The 18,979-nt window shown below is 40.0% G+C and overlaps 1 protein-coding gene across 5 annotated transcripts in view; it reads left to right on the top strand.

Annotated features, from left to right (window-relative positions):
- Nucleotides 1-18,979, top strand: part of PEX5L (peroxisomal biogenesis factor 5 like) — a 376,062-nt gene that overhangs the window by 355,680 nt on the left and 1,403 nt on the right. For all 5 annotated transcript variants that reach the window (XM_075340588.1, XM_075340590.1, XM_075340589.1 and 2 more), the window contains 4 exons: nucleotides 7,224-7,294; nucleotides 9,808-10,005; nucleotides 17,429-17,591; nucleotides 18,605-18,762. In XM_075340588.1, coding sequence (XP_075196703.1) covers nucleotides 7,224-7,294; nucleotides 9,808-10,005; nucleotides 17,429-17,591; nucleotides 18,605-18,762 — 590 coding nt within the window. The remainder of the gene's footprint in view (nucleotides 1-7,223; nucleotides 7,295-9,807; nucleotides 10,006-17,428; nucleotides 17,592-18,604; nucleotides 18,763-18,979) is intronic.

Here is an 18,979-nt window from a genome sequence, read left to right on the forward strand (position 1 = left end):
CCTTTCACTTGTAGTTTGGCAATTCTAATTCTCAAGGTGATGACTTTTTTTTTTCTCTAAAGCCTGTGTAAAATCCTGCAATGCCAATTACACAAAGGATGCTCGTTTAGAAAGCTTAATTAGGCTACAAGGAACGGATTAAAGTATAAAAGCCAATTAGTAACTTAATGTATCGGAAATCACCCTTGTTAATCCACACAATGGAAATTCTAGGAAGGATATGCACTACTTTTATACTGGGAGATAATTTAAGAGACTTGTCATGGAAGATTAGTTTGAATAAGCCTACACATAAGATTTATCAGGTTCTCCTGAAAAAAAAATCAATTGCGGTTGTACAGTCACTTAGCACTAGGGCTGTCATCAGGTTCGCACATATGGTTCTGCAATCAAGGGCTTAGTCTAATGGGGGAGCCAACACTTGGCAGTTAGATGCCAACTGCCAAAGGACTAGTGCATTTTACTCGGTTACACTTGAAGGAGTTCTGTTTAATCCTTAAAGGGGGTTGTCACTCGATCCTTTTCACAAATGTGCTTTAGTCTGCATTGTCACTTGCTAATACGTTAATATTTTGAGATTAACACCAATGTTTTGCTTATATTGTTGCCACTTGTTTTAGTCTTCTAGGTAGGCTGCACAGCGGTCCTAAAATTTACAGATTTGGAAAATTTAGTTTTCATCATTTTGCATTGCTGTGTAACACACAATCATATTTTCTCACGAAAAAGCTAATACAAGGAGAGCTCAAAACTGGTTCACAGACTAAAAACTCCTTAATTTATAAAATATTTTATTAACAGAAGCAATTAAAAAACACACTTCCACATTGTATAGAAAATATCCATATAGTGCCATACAACAATTCAAAACCTATGTCCCCCTTATTATTGAAGTCCTATGTGTTTCCCCTATTTAGGAGCAAGAACAAATGTCAGTAAAGCATAGTACGGAAGTATATCCCTGAACAGTCCAGTAGTCAAGGGTCCTACAGTCAAGATCCCTAAAGGCAGCACTTTACAACCTCCTCACTAATATAGGAAGTGGCAGTATATACAGAACTATATCTCAATACAGAACCAACTAACTTAGGGTGAAGTGCTGCCTTTAGGGATCTTGACTGTAGGACCCTTGACTACTGGACTGTTCAGGGATATACTTCCGTACTATGCTTTACTGACATTTGTTCTTGCTCCTAAATAGGGGAAACACATAGGACTTCAATAATAACGGGGACATAGGTTTTGAATTGTATGGCACTATATGGATATTTTCTATACAATGTGGAAGTTTTTTAATTGCTTCTGTTAATAAAATTAATATTTTATAAATTAAGGAGTTTTTAGTCTGTAACACACAATCATAGCACACATTGTTTAATAATTATAGGGGATGTCCACGTTTATTACAAGTCTGCCGTCAGATTGGAGACCTGTGGATCCTTACATTGTGCGCAACTCTTGAGACAGTCGTCATGTGACCGCAGGTTTGGGATATGCATATTTTGGGCCATATTCTGACTATAGAAGTGTGTGGCCTTCCTCAAATTGGTCTCGCCACTGGCACCATAGAATCCTTAGCATGTGCTGAGCGTGATGTGAGCATTAACAAGTCTCTAGTCAGTCACTGCAGACTGTAAGATTTGGACAACCCCTTTAATATGTTGGCTTTGGTTTGCAAAAATCCATATTTATTTTAAACCAGTTTAGTCCTAAAGTGGTTTTCAGGGGCCTATAAATTAAAGAATTGAAAAATCACCCACCAGCTGCTCACATCAAAATATTCAGTTATTTGGGGGCTTTATAAATGGCATGTGGCCCAAGTGTGCACCTAGATTCTAGCAGACTTATGATGCTTGTCAGGTATCATTTTAATAAGAATGGAAAGAATAAAAATACTATTTTATAAACTACACACCAATGAATTAATCTAGGGGTGAAGTGAGTATTTTGACCCAACAGGTTTCATGGAATTTTTTTAGAATTGGGCCATGAGGATAAAAACTTGCATTATCCCTAGTAGTTAACTGGCTCTTCTCTGTATACCTGTAAGCAATGGTTACCAATACATTTGTTTGTTTTTGAAAAAGGGGAAAAAAGCTTATTGAAAAATCTCAACACTTTTTGACCTTTTTATGAAATACATAAATTCTAACAGTCAATGAGCCCTTTTTTTCCAGGTTTCCTTGGGACTACATCAATTACATGATAAAAAGCAAATCAAATTTTGCTTACATTGCAAGGCTTACTTTCACATCACCTCTTAATGATTGGGGCATGAATATGCTGTAGGGTGTTGTGCAAAATACCCATGCTCCGATAGTGACTAATCTGTCTTCTCCATTCGCCCCATATGCAGGAGAAAGCACCAAAATGTGTGTGCTGCATCTACTGATAAAAAATGACCCATAAAATATGGGAAGGCTTCTTTTCTAATGGAGGATGCTGATAACTAGTCATCTGCTCATACACTGCTTCATCAGCGGTCATTTTATCTTATATCTAATAAGGGATAACTATGTAATAAAATAAAGGGCTGTGAATAACTATCTCAAAATTCACTATGTAAGGAACACATACTATATGGTATACATGACAAATACTATGTAATAATGGGCCAGCACTGTACATTAAGACACTATATAAGGGACAGTGCCAAATATTAATGGTGTGGGTGCTCCTTGATAAGGGATGGCGCTGTACATAAAAGATGCTGTGTAAATGAGGTGGTAAACAGAAGAAGAAACTATACAATACAGGACGGCTCTATAAATAACATGATACTTTATTAAGGGATGGTGCTAAATCTTAGGCTGCATTTACGCATCCGTGTGCTACTAGAGTTCTTTTCTCCGACAGCACACAGACCCATTCTGCCCTATTCTGACCCTTAACATTGGCTCTGAATAGGACATGTGCGGAGTCTCCTGGATCTCATTACATGGATGTGAATGGATTTGATTCTATGGCGGTGTGCTCCACCTGATAAAAAAAAATCTGGCAGCACTTGGACATTTCACACGTGTGAGTACAACCTATGGGTGGTTGCTTTACAAACAAGAGGATTACTGCAAATCACAGGGTATAGATACAGACTAAATATTCACATCCAGTGACTTAGGGGTACTTCTCACATAGCGAGATTGCTAGCGAGATCGCTGCTGAGTCACGGTTTTTGTGACTCACCAGTGACCTCATTAGCGATCTCGCTGTGTGTGAGACTGAGCAGCGATCTGGCCCCTGCTGTGAGATCGCTGCTTGTTTCACAGTGCTGGTTCATTTTTTGGACGTTGCTCTCCCGCTGTGAAGCACACATCGCTGTGTTTGACAGCGAGAGAGCAACAATCTGAATGTACAGGGAGCCATCTTTTGACAGCCTGTGGTAAGCTGTAACCAAGGTAAATATCGGGTAACCAAGCAAAGGGCTTTGCTTGTTTACCCGATATTTACCTTGGTTACAAGCATATGCCGCTCTCAGGCTGCCAGTGCCGGCTGCCTGCTCCCTGCACACTTAGCCGGAGTACACATCAGGTAAATAAGCAAAGCTGTTTGCTTATTAACCCGATGTGTACTCTGGCTACGAGTGCAGGGAGCCAGCGCTAAGCGGTGTGTGCTGGTAACCAAGGTAAATATCGGGTAACCAAGCGAAGTGCTTTGCTTGGTTACCCGATATTTACCTTGGTTACCAAGCGCAGCGTCGCTTCCACGCGTCGCTGGGGCTGGTCACTGGTCGCTGGTGAGATCTGCCTGATTGACAGCTCACCAGCGACCATGTAGTGACGCACCAGCGATCCTGACCAGGTCAGATCACTGGTGGGATCGCCGGAGCGTCGCTAAAGTGTGACGGTACCTTTACTGGAGAACTCTCATCTGATTAGAACCCTTCCTTTGTTCATCTGGTCAGATCTCCATGTCGCCATCTGTGAGTGAACTCACTGTACTGATCACTACAGTCCTTTAAAATAACAAGGTCACCTATATATTTGCCTTCTGAATAAAAAAATTCAGAGACTCTTAAATCCTTTGAAGCAGCCAATAGCCATTTTTGCATTTTTGTTTTGCCTTCCCTTTTCCCAGCGCCATAACTTTATTTTTCTGTCCACATACACACGGGGGCTTGTTTTTTGTAGTATGTAATGTACTTTTGCATTACACCATTCATTTTACCGCATAGTGTACTGTAAACAGGAAAAATTCCCAAATGTGGGGGGATTGTGGGAAACACAATTCTAACCTGCTTTTTGGGAGTTGTTTATGGTGTACATTTTATGGTAGACATTTCAATACAGTTGTCCTGATCAGTATGATTATGGTGATGCCAAATGTGTCCAGTTTGTGGTGAAAGAAATCAGGAGTTGGGGTTTGGTGCCATATTCCAAGACCTGGAATATTTTAATTTTTCGGTTGATAGAACTGTGATGGCTTATTTTTTGTGGGGCAAGACAATGTTTTTATTAATATAATTTTGGGATAGATTTTAATCACTTGTTACAGCATTTTTGGTCATTCAAGCGATCAAAAAAACATTCATTTTGGCGATCATGAATTTTTTTGTTTACAGCATTTACCAATTGTATTAATTTTTTTATATTTTGATCAGACTTGTCTGAACGCGGCGATAACACATCTGTGTTTTTTTTATTAATAAGGCAAAAGGGGGTGATTTGACTTTTTGTTTTTCTTTTTCTTTGTCTGTTATTAAATAGACCTCTTGGACTAACCTGTGATCATCTGATCTCTTGTGCTATATACAGTCATGGCCAAAAGTTTTGAGAATTACACCAAAATTATTTTTTCACATGATCTGTTGCCCTCTGGTTTTTAATTGTTTGTCTGATGTTTACATCACATACAGAAATATAATTGCAATCATATTATGAGTACCAAAAGGTTATATTGACAGTTAGAATGAGTTAATGCAGCAAGTCAATATTTGCAGTGTTGACCCTTCTTTTCTCTGAAATTCTCCCAGGCATGCTCTCAATCAACTTCTGGATCAAATCCTGACTGATAGCTGTCCATTCTTGCATAAGCAATGCTTGCATTTTGCCAGAATTTGTTGGTTTTTGTTTGTCCACCCGTCTCTTGATTGCCCACAAGTTCTCAATGGGATTAAGATCTGGGGAGTTTCCAGGCCATGGACCCAAAATCTGTTTTGTTCCATGAACCATTTAGTGATCACCTTTGCTTTATAGCAAGGTGCTCCATCATGCTGGAAAAGGCATTGTTGGGCGCCAAACTGCTCTTGGACAGTTGGGAGAAGTTGCTCTTGGAGGACATTCTGGTACCCATTCTTCATGGCTGTGTTGTTAGGCAAGACTGTGAGTGAGCCGATTCCCTTGGCTGAGAAGCAACCCCACACATGAATCGTTTCAGGATGCTTAACAGTTGGCATGAGACAAGACTGGTGGTAGCACTCACCTCTTCTTCTCCTAATAAGCTGTTTTCCAGATGTCCCAAACAATCAAAGGGGATTCATCTGAGGAAATGACTTTACCCCAGTCCTCAGCAGTCCACCCCCTGTACTTTTTGCAGAATATCAGTCGGTCCCTGATGTTTTTTTCTGGAGAGAAGTAGCTTCTTTGCTGCCCTCGTTGAAACCAGGCCTTGCTCAAGCATTCTCCACCTCAGTGCGTGCAGAAGCACTCACAGCAGCCTGCTGCCATTGCTGAGCTAGCTCGGCACTGCTGGTAGTCCGATCCCGCAGCTGAAACCGTTTTAAGATACGGTCCTGGCGTTTGCTGGTCCTTCTTGGGCGCCCTGGAGCCTTTTTGGCAACAACGGAAGCTCTCTCCTTGAACTTCTTGATGATGCGATAGATTGTTGACTGAGGTGCAATCTTTGTAGCTGCGATACTCTTCCCTGCTAAGCCATTTTTGTGCAGAGCAATGATGGCTGCATGTGTTTAGAGATAACCATAGTTAACTGAAGAGAAACAATGATACCAAGCACCAGCCTCCTTTTAAAGTGTCCAGTGGTGTCACTCTTATTTAATCATGACTGATCACCAGCCCTGTCCCCATCAACACCCACACCTGTTAATGGAACAATCACTAAAACAATGTTAGCTGCTCCTTTTAAGGCAGGAATGCAATGATGTTGAAATGTGTTTTGGGGGTTGAAGTTCATTTTCCTTGCCAATATTAACTTTGCAAGTAATTGCTGTTAAGCTGATCACTCTTTATGACATTCTGGAGTATATGCAAATTGCCATTAGAAAAACTTTAGTAGACTTTGTAAAAATTAATATTTGTAGCATTCTCAAAACTTTTGGCCATGACTGTACAGCAATGCCATAACATTGCTGTATATAGCTAAAATTACTGTCTCCTCTGAAGCCTGGCGCTACAGCCAGTTTTAAAGGCGTGTTGCTATGACAAGCATGGAGGTCTTCAGCAGACCCCTGCTGTCATACCATAGCAAGCCACTGGTGACTCACAATCACATCACTGGTCTGCTGATGGGAGCTTGAAATGGTGCGCCCGGATGCTGGTCGGTGTTAAATGCCGCTGTCAGTTTGACAGTGGCATGTAACGTGAACAGCAGGAAGAACTCCACTCGCGATTGTTAGAGGCAGGTCCTGGCTGTAATACACAGCCATTACCTGTCTAGTAAGAGGTGGGCTTCTGATTGCATCGTAGATGTAAGGAGGCTGTTGTGAAGGGTTTAATACAACCTGGACCATACAATTAGCCACACAACATTCAAAATATAAATTAAGCCAGCACTGTACGTCATTGCCTAGAATTTCAGACGCTCCAAAGATTCATTATTCCCTATCCAGTGTCCATGCTTCCCCAAATCTATTAGCATTCCCTGTCCTGCATATGGCATCTCCCACTCACAAATTCACTTTTGTCTCAGGCCCTGAGCAACAAGTCAGATTGGCCTCATAAGCCACCCCCCTGGAGGCTGTGGGCTTTGGCACATCGGCACTAGCTGTATATCCACCTCTGCTTTAACCTTACATTTGTTTAAACTTGCTGGCAGATTGATTTAAGAATATTTTCAGACCTATATATTGAGGTCAGGATGCAGAGAGAAGTGGCTCATAAGTGGAGAATGAAGCGGATTTCTCTGATAAGATATTAGTTTCTTAGATTAATTTGTGCAATTGAAATATGCAAAACTTGTGAGTGATAATTTGTAGAGATATGAAATTAGAAATATTAGAAAACTACAAATTGATTAATGTCTTATCTACTTGCTTTACAAAACATTTACAGGCATGGCAGCACCTTGGCATTACACAGGCAGAGAATGAAAATGAACAGGCCGCCATTATATCTCTACAGAGGTGAGTTTCAATTTAATTTAAATGCTTCTAGACCACCATAGACTTTAACTCCTTAAAGGTAACCTGTCACCAGTTTTTTCACTATGAAACCAAGAGTCACCTTCTGCAGCTCCTGGGCTGCATTCTATGAAGGTGTCCCTTGTGCACGGACACCCCTTGCAGACGCCGAATATAACTTAATAAAACTTGACCGTTAGGTATGATAATGACCTGTGGGGCTCAGATGGGAGTGCTCATTTTAGTCTCCTGTCCCTCCTTGTGGCCTTCTTCTCCATCTTCCTTTTATAATTGATGTGATGATGCTGCCGTCATGCACGCTGCTCGGCCAAATCTTGCGTCTCTGCAGTCATTCCCCTGGCTCGCGCAGGCGCAGTTCGCCCTTTCGCGAGCCAGTGCGATGTTTGCACATGCACGAGATTATGGTCGGCAATGTGCATGACATCCCCTGTGTCATCCTCGTACCCGACCATAATCTCGCGCATGCGAGGGTGAACTGCGCCTGCGCAAGCCGCGGAAATGACTGCAGAGACGCGAGATTTGGCCAAACAGCGTGCATGACTGCAGTGGCAGCACGTCAATCATGAAAGGAGGAAGGCGAAGAAGACCACAAGGAGGGACAGGAGACTAAAATGAGCAAACCCATCTGAGCCCCACAGGTCATTAGCATACCTAACGGTCAGGTTTTATAAAGTTATAATCTGGGTCTGCAAGGGGAGTAAGGGCACAAGGTGCACCTTCATAGAATGCAGCCCAGGAACTGCAGAAGGTGACACTTTTGGTTTCATAGTGAAAAAACTGACAGGTTCCCTTTAACAACCACGGGCAGTAATATTACCTCCCTGCGGTCAGTGTTAATCCCCACCTGCTGCTGCAGGTGGGGATCCGCGCAGATGTCAGCTGATTTGTACAACGAACATGTGTGCCTCACAGGTACGAGTGGAATCGCTATCCACCTGTTAACCCCTTAAATGGCGCTGTCAAGATGTGACAGCACCATGTTTTGGCGATCGCGGTAGATCTGTACTCACAGGCTGCCACTGGAAGTGATGTGATCACATGGATCTGATGGTTGTCATGCTAGCACAGGGTCATGTGATGACTCCTGTAGCTCACATAACTCAGGTACTGTAAACAGCTGAGTGCTGCTTGTTACAAGAGAGGATCATTTCTCCCAGTCTGAGGTGCTGCTCTGATTGGGAGAAATGAATGAATGATCAGAAAGCTGATCCTTAGTCCCCTAGGGAACCTAGTAAAATAAAAAAAAGTTTAAAAAAAGTTCAGAAAAATCTTTTCAGAGTGCAACTGTATGCATTTATAGTTACTCTTTTGGGACAAACATCGAATTTTTTTAACCCCTTAGATAAAAGTAAACCTACATGTTTGGTGTCTACGAACTCAGACCTCGGGTATCCCATCCATACATCAGTTTTATCATATAGTGAACAGTGAATAAAATATTTAAAAAACAATAGTGCAATCGCACTTTTTTTGCAATTTTTCCGCATTTGGATTTTTTTTTGCAGTTTTTAGTACACTATGTGGTAAAAACTCATGCTTTCATTTAAAAGTGCAGCTCGTTCTCTAAAAAAACAAGCTCTCACATGACCAGATTGACTAAAAAATAAAAAAACGTTACGGCTCTCTGAAGAAAGGTGAAAAAAAAAAAAACCTGAAAACATAAAATTGGCTGGTCATGAAGGGGTTAAATAACAAAGCAGTCCGGCTCCTAGTCTGTAGTGACATTCTTAAACGTCGGTGTAGGGACGCAGCTGCCTGTGACATCATGGTTTGTGCTGCCTCAATCGCTGAATACACAACACTCAAGGTCTGTGTACGCGCTAACTGCTGATGGCGCTTCCGCCTCCTGTATATAGCGAGGGAGCAGGAGTTCCTGGGTCATAAGAGAACCTAGTCAGCTCTGCATTTCTGTTGTAACTGGGGCTGATATACCAATCCCAGATCCAAAGGAAATGAGATAAAAATTAAAATATTCCCCAAATATCTTTTAAAACATTAATGGGGTCACAATGTGTAAAATAAAAAACAGATAAACATTTAAATGCCATTGTCAATCCAAATTGCTGTTACTAGCCCTACCCTGGTCAGGAGCAGTGGTAAATGGCCCAATCTGAAACTGGTTAGACTCTGCTTAACACTTCAATACGTACTTAAGGAATTATCTCAAATATGTAATTATTTAAATAGAGAATGGTTCACTGACCTGAACAGAATTCCTCAAATTGCAGGCACTTTTTTTTTTTTTAATCTGATTGAATTTAATAAAACAAATTGCAGAAATTAATGAGAATTCTATTGTGATTTTACTCTTAATACGCTACATTCAAACCCATACACTCATCACAAGTCTTCTATTTAACCTAAGTCATTACAAAAGTAAAAATGACCTGATTATAACAATCAAATAATGAAACATAATCTTTAACAATATTTTTCCATGTCATTTATATTTCTAATTTAGTGAACAGGAATTAACTTTTAAGTTTATGTTCTAGGTGCTTACAGCTACAACCAAATAATTTAAAAGCACTCATGGCCTTAGCTGTCGGCTATACCAATATGGGACTCCAAAATGAAGCATATGAAGCTCTGAAAACATGGATAAGGCAAAATCAAAGATACAAGTTCTTACTAAAGTGCAAATCTGATTCCCCAGGCCTGGCCAGGAGAATGTCAAAATTGGCCTTGGAAAGGTGAGATTAATAAATAACAAACTTTATTTAAATTAATTATCTGGTGTACTTGATTGTCACCGAAAGATTAAAGGTAGAAATGAGCGGACAGGTGGAAGTTCAGGTTCATTGGTTTCAGCTGTACTTTAGGTAAGTTTGATTTGAGACCCGTACTTGACCCAAACTTGACATCACACCCTTAGCACCATATAGGTCAATTAGAACCTGAACTTCTGTGCTGTGAAATGACTGTAAAATGGTCAGTGAGGGCTAGGGGGCTGCAAAATGAGGTTAATTGCCCTGCAAACAAATGTGGATAGGGAATAAATAAAACGTGGGGTCTCCCTCATTTTTGATAACCCACGTAGGTAAAGCAGGCAGCTGTGGACTGCAACCCTCGCGTGTCTGCTTTACCTTGGCTGGTTATCAAAAATAAAAAGGCTCCCATGCTGGTTTTTAGTTATTTAAAATAAAAAAAACTATATGCTCCATCCCATTTTTGATAATCAGTCAAGATAATACCAGCCTCTAGCTGTTGCTTTTAGGACAGGAAAGCCTATGGTTATTCGGGCCTTTACAGTCTAAAAATAGCAGCCTGCAGCCACCCCAGAAGTGGTGCATGCATTGCCCTGATGCGTTGGCAATCAGAATAATACTTTTGGGGTTTTGTCAGCTGTGAACTTGCAGCTGGCATAAAGTCAGGGGTTAGTAATACCTAGCTAGGTGAAACCAGCCAGTATCGTTAAAAACACACTGGACAATGTTTTGGAATAAAGACTCCCCCACACTCACTCATTCATCAATTTAATTCAAAAGAAATCCTGGATGTCTTGATGTAATCAAATGGTGTAATGTCCCACAATGCCCAGGCTATTCCTTTGGAGCTTCGTTCTGAGACCATACTCAGAACGAGACTCCTTAGGTCTATGTAGGTCAGTGGCAGACCCAGAATTTCTCACACTCCTGTCATCTTCCACATGCAGAACAGCTTAAATGCTTGAAATACAGCCTTTGAACAAACTTGGCATATGAATAGTACCTGAACTCCATATTAGAGTTGAAGCCATGGACGTCTGGTATGAACAATGGTAATTGTGTTTTTTTTCATCCCTAATTAAAGACTGACACAAATTTTGTCCACTGTCTTTTTGAGGATTACATTTTCTTAATGGGATTGAGATCTGGGACGTTTCTATTTTTTCGGCTCAAGTTTCAATGTTTTGTTCACTTAGGCCGGTTTCACACATCCGGCATTTCGCTGCTTTGCCGGATCAGTCACACTCCACTACAGTACAGTGCAGTACAGTACAATGGCTTCGCGGCAAGCTCTGGTCACATGCTGTCATGTGATCGGAGCATGTGCCTGGAGCTTGCCACCATGCCATTGTACTGTATTGCACTGTACTGGAGTGTGACAGATCCGTCAAAGTGGCGAAATGCTGGATGTGTGAAACTAGCCTTAGTCACGGTTATAACTTTTGCCATGTGACATGGCCTTCATCATGGAAAAAGCATTTTTAATCACCAAATCCCTACTAGATGATTGGGAGAAGTTCATAATAAAAAAAAAGTTTACATACCATTCTTTAATGACGGCATGGTTCTTTGAAAAGTATCTCCACCCCCCACCCCCCACCCTCCAATACCTTTACAGTCTCAGGAGGCTATACTTTTGGGATGACACAGGACTCATGTTAGTGCTCCCCTTTTTCTTTGGACAATCATTCTTCCAGATGCTCCAGCCTGAGGAGGGATTCATGAGAACTTTGCGGGCAGTACGGGGATTGTATCACAGCATATGTTTCCTGCATGAATTCTATTTTTCCCTTTTATAACACAACAGAAAACTGAGTTCCTAACATGGTCAATCTAGTCTGTGAAAGAATTTACCATTTTATTCTATTTAATAGAATATAAATAAATGTGAAGTGTCTCCTTGTGGAAATCTGGTCTTTAGGACCGTGCTTTATAAATAAAAACATAGCTTTGCTCCAGAGAAAAAAAAAACACTTATAAAAAGGGCAGTCTTCTTTTTTGACAACCCCTTGTCAATTGCGAAATTCTCTTATGAAAGATATAAGCCTGTTCTCACCTTTGGTACTGTTCCAGCAATGTCAGTGCCGGGTCTCCTGGGGCTTGCGTGATGTTATTCCATGTGAACCCTGCTGCCAAACAGCAACCAACTTCATCTTCTTTCCTTCAGCCATGACATTCGAAGAAAATCTGCAAGCAGCAATAGTTCTCACCATTCAATGTCAGAGCTGACAGAAGGGAGTAAAGTGGCCGCTAATTGACTGCATGGCTAATGTGGCAACTGAGTAGTGGACACTCATTTAATGCTACCTGTCAAAGCCTTCAAAGTCTTAAAACGGCTAAATCAAAGACTTTATAAAGTTTTCTCAAACTATATGGGCCCAATTCATTAAAGCTTTTACACCAAAATTCTCACATAAGCAAAATTTCGCGCATTACAAGGCTTTGCTAAACTACAGAAACTTCTGGCATTCAAGTCTATGGTCATGAAATTCATGAGCGGAGTTCACAGGGACAGTAGTAAGATTTGTATACCACGTGTCAGACGCTCCTGATTGATTACTGTCAGCACAAGATGACTTTTCAAAGTTCAGGTGCTCGTGCATGATGATGGACTATTTAATTGCACCTTCCAACCTGCTTCTTTACAATCTATCACCTTTCTTCTCTGACTCTATTAAGCCAGAGCCGTCAATCACAGAAGAGGGGAGGGTGGAGATAAAAAAACAAGTAGGTGGGAAGGTGAATTTAAATGATTAGCCTGCCATGATGCATGAGCTCCTGCCTCTTTATTTGAACAGTCATTCTGTGACTGTCCTTTTGAGTTGTTTGCCCCTTACTGAACTTGAGAAGCACTCGATGTCCTCTGATCAAGACGGGCATTCTTCACTGGGCCAATGAGCATGATTTAAGGCTTAACACAAACTACAGTCACTAAGACTTTATTTTTCATTTGTATACAGACTTCATCCTTAAGGCTGGTAGTGTTTTTAGAATTTGATTCTGAGCTTATTGAAGAATACTTTGTAGAGGCTGCTTCAGCTTAATAACGAAGGTCAGCTCATGGAATTAATGTGTATTGACTGAAGATATCGCAAAGCTTTAGGAAACTTAACTAAAGTAAAAATGAAATACTGCTTACACCGGCTGACTAGCAAATTTGGCCTGGAGAGCAATCACAAAGCAGTGGCCTTGTTGCAGCAACTCACATATAGCCTGTGTATCTGGCTGCTAGATTAAAGCAGCAGAGATTAAAAGATTTCAAAATAATTGGGGCTGGGACATATATGGGAACAGTAACAAAGGAGATAGGGAGATGCGCTGAGTAGCACCCGGTGGTGAGGGGGGATTATGGTATTGCCTGGAGGCTGCTCACTTCAAATGGTTGATTCCCCTGATGAAGACACCAATCAGCTGTTGAAACTCGTAGTGGCAATTAGAGGGTTTTTAAACTAAAGGTTTGTAATTTAAAATCCTCCGTCTTCCTGTTCCCTAGTGCTCCTATCTGACCACTACTCCATTATTTTCATATATGGGAGCACAACAGTTTGATGCAAGAGCAGAACTAAGCTTACAACCTAGCTATGGGAACAGAATTGCCCTTACTACATAAATAAAAGCACAGAAGTATGCTTATTACATAGAAACAGAACAAAGCTTACTACATAAATACAGTACCAGAAATGAGCTTACTGCATAGCTATGGAAACAGAACAAAACTTACTACATTAATATGGGAACAGAATCAAGCTTACTACACAAATACAATACTGGAACTGAGCTTCGATATGGGAGCAGAACAAAGCTTGCTACTTTAATATGGAAACAGAAACAAGCTTCTACGGAAATACAGTACTAGAACAGAGCTTAATGCATAAATATGGGAACAGAACAAAGCTTCCTACACAAATATAGTACTGAAACTGAGCTTCATAGATATGGGAGCAGAACCAAGCTTAATACATAAATATGGGACCAGAACCAAGCTTGCTACATAGTTATAGTATAGCAACTGAGCTAACTTCATAGATATGGGAACAGAACTGTGCTAACTTCATTAGTTCGGGAACAAAACCAATCTTACTACATAATTACAGTACCAGAACTGGGCCTACTACATAAATGTGGGAACAGACCCAACCTCACTTCATTAATTCAAGAACAGAAATTAGTTTTCTGCATAGATATGGGAACAGAACCAAGCCTACTACATAAATTCTATAATACTAGAATGGAGCTTACTACATAGATACAGGAACAAAACTACACCAATGTGGGAACATATCAAAATAAAATAAAATGTTGTAGGTTGGAAACTGCAAGTTATTAAAAATCTTTCCTAATCCATCCAATAGCAAGTTACATTGACTGTTGTACACTAAAAGGTTTCATAAGTAGATAAAATAGAAAAGTAATGTGGAAAATGCTCCCTTGTGCTGCTGTAGACATCAGGACCAGTTATTAGGCGGGTGCAGAGATCTGAAACCATTTGACATGGTCAAATAGCACAAAGAAAAAGGAGGGGGATCAGCAGTTTACAATAGAGTTCTTATATTTTAAGGATGTGCTGATCCCCTCTTCTTTTTGCACTATAAAGTTATATACATTGTCCCTTTTTGAACACCACCCAAAAAATTAACATTTTAACCCTCAATATATTCTGATTTTGGTTTGGGGTTCAGCTTTTTTCACATTTTGCACTTGACACATCACTGCTTATGCAGGTTGCCTACTTACGATCACTTGCCTGCCCTTGTCTTCTGCTTTTCTAAATTGAAATGAGAAGCAGAAAAAGTGAGTTTCTGTGCAAACTGCATCTGGAGCGGTAATGTAACGAGTGCAAAGTGTGAAAACCTCTGACTCTTAACAGTACATTACACATTAGGAGTCAGTTAAATCCTACAAATGTACTGAACACCTCTTTAAAACGAACCTTTTAACCTTGAGATGCAATTTATCCTCAAATAATTAATCTGCAAGTAACTAACGTTTAAAGCCTTGTTAGCTAGTGTACTGGTAAAGCATTGGCTACAGGGAGAAAATAATTTTACCTGCTGCCAATCCACTTCCTACCATAGGGACAGTGCAAGGAGGCATTACATTCAGTCACTTGAGCATGCTGTAATAAAGTCCCGGCACTTTGGCAGCTTCCAAGGTACCCATGCTTCATAGAATGACTTGCATGTTGGTTGCTAATCGATTGCTGCCATGTTACTCTTTCACGGGTATGGATGGGAGGTGGTGACTGCAGCACCGGCAATCATGTACATCCAGCTGTCAGTGACTGGCATTTAAATACAGCGATAATCAAGGTGAGCTCTGATCACTGCTGTTACACACAGATGCTAGCTATGTATCACAACTAACATCTTTGTTATGGTGCGGGCTCAGCTCCAGAACCTGCACCATACAAGCACATTCCTATGGTGTTACACAAAGGTTCAAAAAAAGGTTAATTTAATTTCGGTTCCTAAACTTGCCATGCAAATGTGGCCCATCCAGTTTAATTTTTTTTTTTTTTTTCTGTGCGTCCCATTTACCTGGCAACTCACTTATGCTGTGTGCAGCTTACTACTCCTGATCCAGATAGATGACGACATTCATTTTAACTGTAAGCTATAAGACAAGATTTACAACCTCCAAAATCAAAGACCAGAACAACATTAAAAATTAATAATCTTTATTCCACAAAACATAAACATACATACATGAATAAAATATACAGAGAAATGGTAAAAATAACATATTCCCAGCCAGACAAATGAATCGTTACTTTAGATAAACAAAGTTCATGCAATAATTGTACAAATGTCCAAAAAATCCCCCACAAAAATTATCAAATGTTTAATATAGTTGGTCTCCTGATTCATCAGTAAATACTACTCACATCATTCCATAGAACTATCTAGATCTCTACTGTATTCCATTGGTCTTCCAAAAAAGTTTTTATGCGCAAATCTATCAATGTAGTAAAGTGCAAGTGCTTACTATTATAAATATTTCTTCCATATATTATTCAAATAATATAATAATAAATATATATTAAATTCAATACATATAAAAAATCAGTGATTAATGCGTTTAAATTTATCTAAGACCAATAGAAAAACCATATACAAACAATTTTTAAAACTGGGATTAATTCCTGAAAAATGTAAACAATATCAATACATATATGGACCATCCTATTGCAACAACCCGCTATTAAATGTTATCATAAAACAAGATTGTCTGACACATCTGACTTTCAGGGATCCATCATCAAGACTGGAAATTTGTAAATCCTCTTCAAAAAGAGCTACAATAAGTGTATCCAGGAAAGATCACTAACCTATGTTGCTTTATCACATTAGGGAATATGGCACCAAACTACTATACTTACCTTGAAATAGGGAACACTTGTGTAGATAAACAATGCAGATTACCCTTTACAGTTTTTACATATACAGTGTGTCCACTTCCTGTCCACCGCCATTAACTTGAGAATGGCGGCAGCTATAGGCATAGAAGTGGTGTCTAGGTATAGTAAAGTAGCCATGCGCTACGCAATGAAACCAACTATAGCGCCACCTGGTGGAAAACGGGAGTTAGCATTTTTATCTCAAACGGAAAGACAAAAAAGTGAATTACAAAGTTGTAGGGCATCATCAATTCAATACAAATTGACACCTTGCGTACAGAAATGCTATAATTAGAACGTGTAAATCTCACAAGGCTGCAGACATGAAGCGATACCTCATGGAGACCTTCCTACAAGTCATTGGGTTTGGTGGCTGCCTGGAGTGGGCCTCTACACTCACCTGACCCCATTGGACTTCTTTCTGTGAAGTCACATCAAACAGCAAGTGTATGCGACCCCTTCACCAACATTGCAGGACCTACGACGACATATTACAGATGCTTGTGCAAACGTGTCACCTACCATATTGTACAACATGCAGCAAGATATAGTATGCTGTCCAGAGTCCAGATGTGCATTGCAGCTGGCGGTGGCCATTTTGAGCATCAAAGTTAAATGAACGCCATATGCGTGACCAGCATTCAATGTTTTGGGGGGGTCATGGGTTTCATATCATAGCATTTCTGTATGCAAGGTGTCGATTCGTATTGAATTGATGATGCCCTACAACTTTTGTAATTCACTTTTTTTTCTCGCTCATTCCGTTTTCGAGATAAAAATGCTAACTCTGTTGTTTTCCACCAGGTGGCGCTATAGTTGGTTTCATTGCATAGCGCATGGCTACTTTACTTGACCTAGACACCACTTCTATGCCTATAGCTGCCACCGTTCTGTCTTTATATAAACTGTCAAATCCATTTAGGTTTTCTAGATGTGCAATACAGGGTAAGCATCTAATTTCTAAAGTATTTATTGATCCTTGTGGATTTTGTTTTTTTTTTGTTTTTTTAGTACTCTGGAGGAGGTGAAAGAGTTGTACTTGGAAGCAGCACATCAGAATGGTGATCTGATAGATGCTGACCTGCAGACCGGACTAGGAGTCTTATTCAACCTTAGTGGAGAGTTTGAAAGAGCTGTGGATGTTTTCAACTCTGCCCTGATGGTCCGACCGGATGTAAGTATTTCAGATTTTAAAGACCTTTTACATTGGCTTTTTTATGTTGAATGAAAAGCTGGGGAAAAAAACCTTTACTTTGCCCAGCACATTAAAAAAAGTGATTCATCAAGACCAGTGATTCTTTTGCTGATCTTGATGAGGGGGTGTATTGGCGCAAATGTTTCTAATTTATTAAGAGATGTATGGCTTTTTATGAATCGCACAAGATAGTGGTATTCCTCGCCAAGTCTTACTCCAGCATCTGCCAGAGTAAGATTTGTGGTGTAGCGAATGCCGCAGCTTGAATGACTACCTAACTATTTGTACTCGCTATACTCATAACGAGTAATGTCTAATACCAACGTATTTGTTTAGAATAGCGTGTGCAATGCAAGTCAATGAGGAAAACTTGCAGAGTAACCTGAATTCCACACTATTTGCTACTCACATGAATAATACGGCATCCGGGTTACTCGTTACTTTGCCAGTTTTCCCCATTGACTTGCATTGCACTTTTTTTGGAATTAATACGCAAGTATTAAACAGTACTCGTTATGAGTATAGCAAGTACGGATAATTAGGTAATCTCCCAATTTCAATTCTTCAACAAAATCTGGACTGGGCTACTACACTTACCTCATGTGCAGGGTATTGCAGGACCTTGGGTATGCCTGGTTACGACTATAAGCAACAAAGTGTCATATGTATGGTTGTAACCATGGATACCAAAGGTCCTGCATATTACCCTGCACATGAGGTGAGACAGTGTATTAAAAGAACTATACTACATTTCTACCTGGAGGTATTTGCTAATATTACAGCCAATCTTGGAGATTAAAGATGGGAATAACCCTTTAATGATTGGGGACCTAATATTTTAAGAGAAGACAAACTGCCATGCATATTAAATCAATTTTTGGCATTATAAAAGAGGTTGTTTCAAAGACTTATTTTACTGCAAAGGACATGATAATGGATTTATCAAAATTAATGTAATATAAAACTCTTTATCAGACTGTTTTTCTTGACAGGACTATTCATTGTGGAACCGTCTAGGTGCAACATTAGCAAATGGAGATCGAAGTGAAGAAGCTGTGGAAGCCTACACAAAAGCACTGGAAATACAACCAGGTTTCATTAGATCAAGATACAATTTAGGAATAAGCTGCATTAATCTTTGTGCTTACAGGTTAGTAATGCAAAGTTAAAAAAAAGTATCCTTTAGATTAACCCTATAGCTACAGGCTAAAGGCATGTCGAGAGCTGACAGATTCCAGTTAATGTCTTTTAGCATTTCATGTTATTAGTTTACAACTATCAGAATCTAGGTGCCCTGGTGTTTCAGTGAAAACCTGATACAGCCAGAAAACAGTTGTAGATGACACTAGTCAGGCGCTAGCGTTTCC

The sequence above is a fragment of the Anomaloglossus baeobatrachus genome, chromosome 3 (assembly GCF_048569485.1).
Source record: "Anomaloglossus baeobatrachus isolate aAnoBae1 chromosome 3, aAnoBae1.hap1, whole genome shotgun sequence".
NCBI classification, from domain to species: domain Eukaryota; kingdom Metazoa; phylum Chordata; class Amphibia; order Anura; family Aromobatidae; genus Anomaloglossus; species Anomaloglossus baeobatrachus.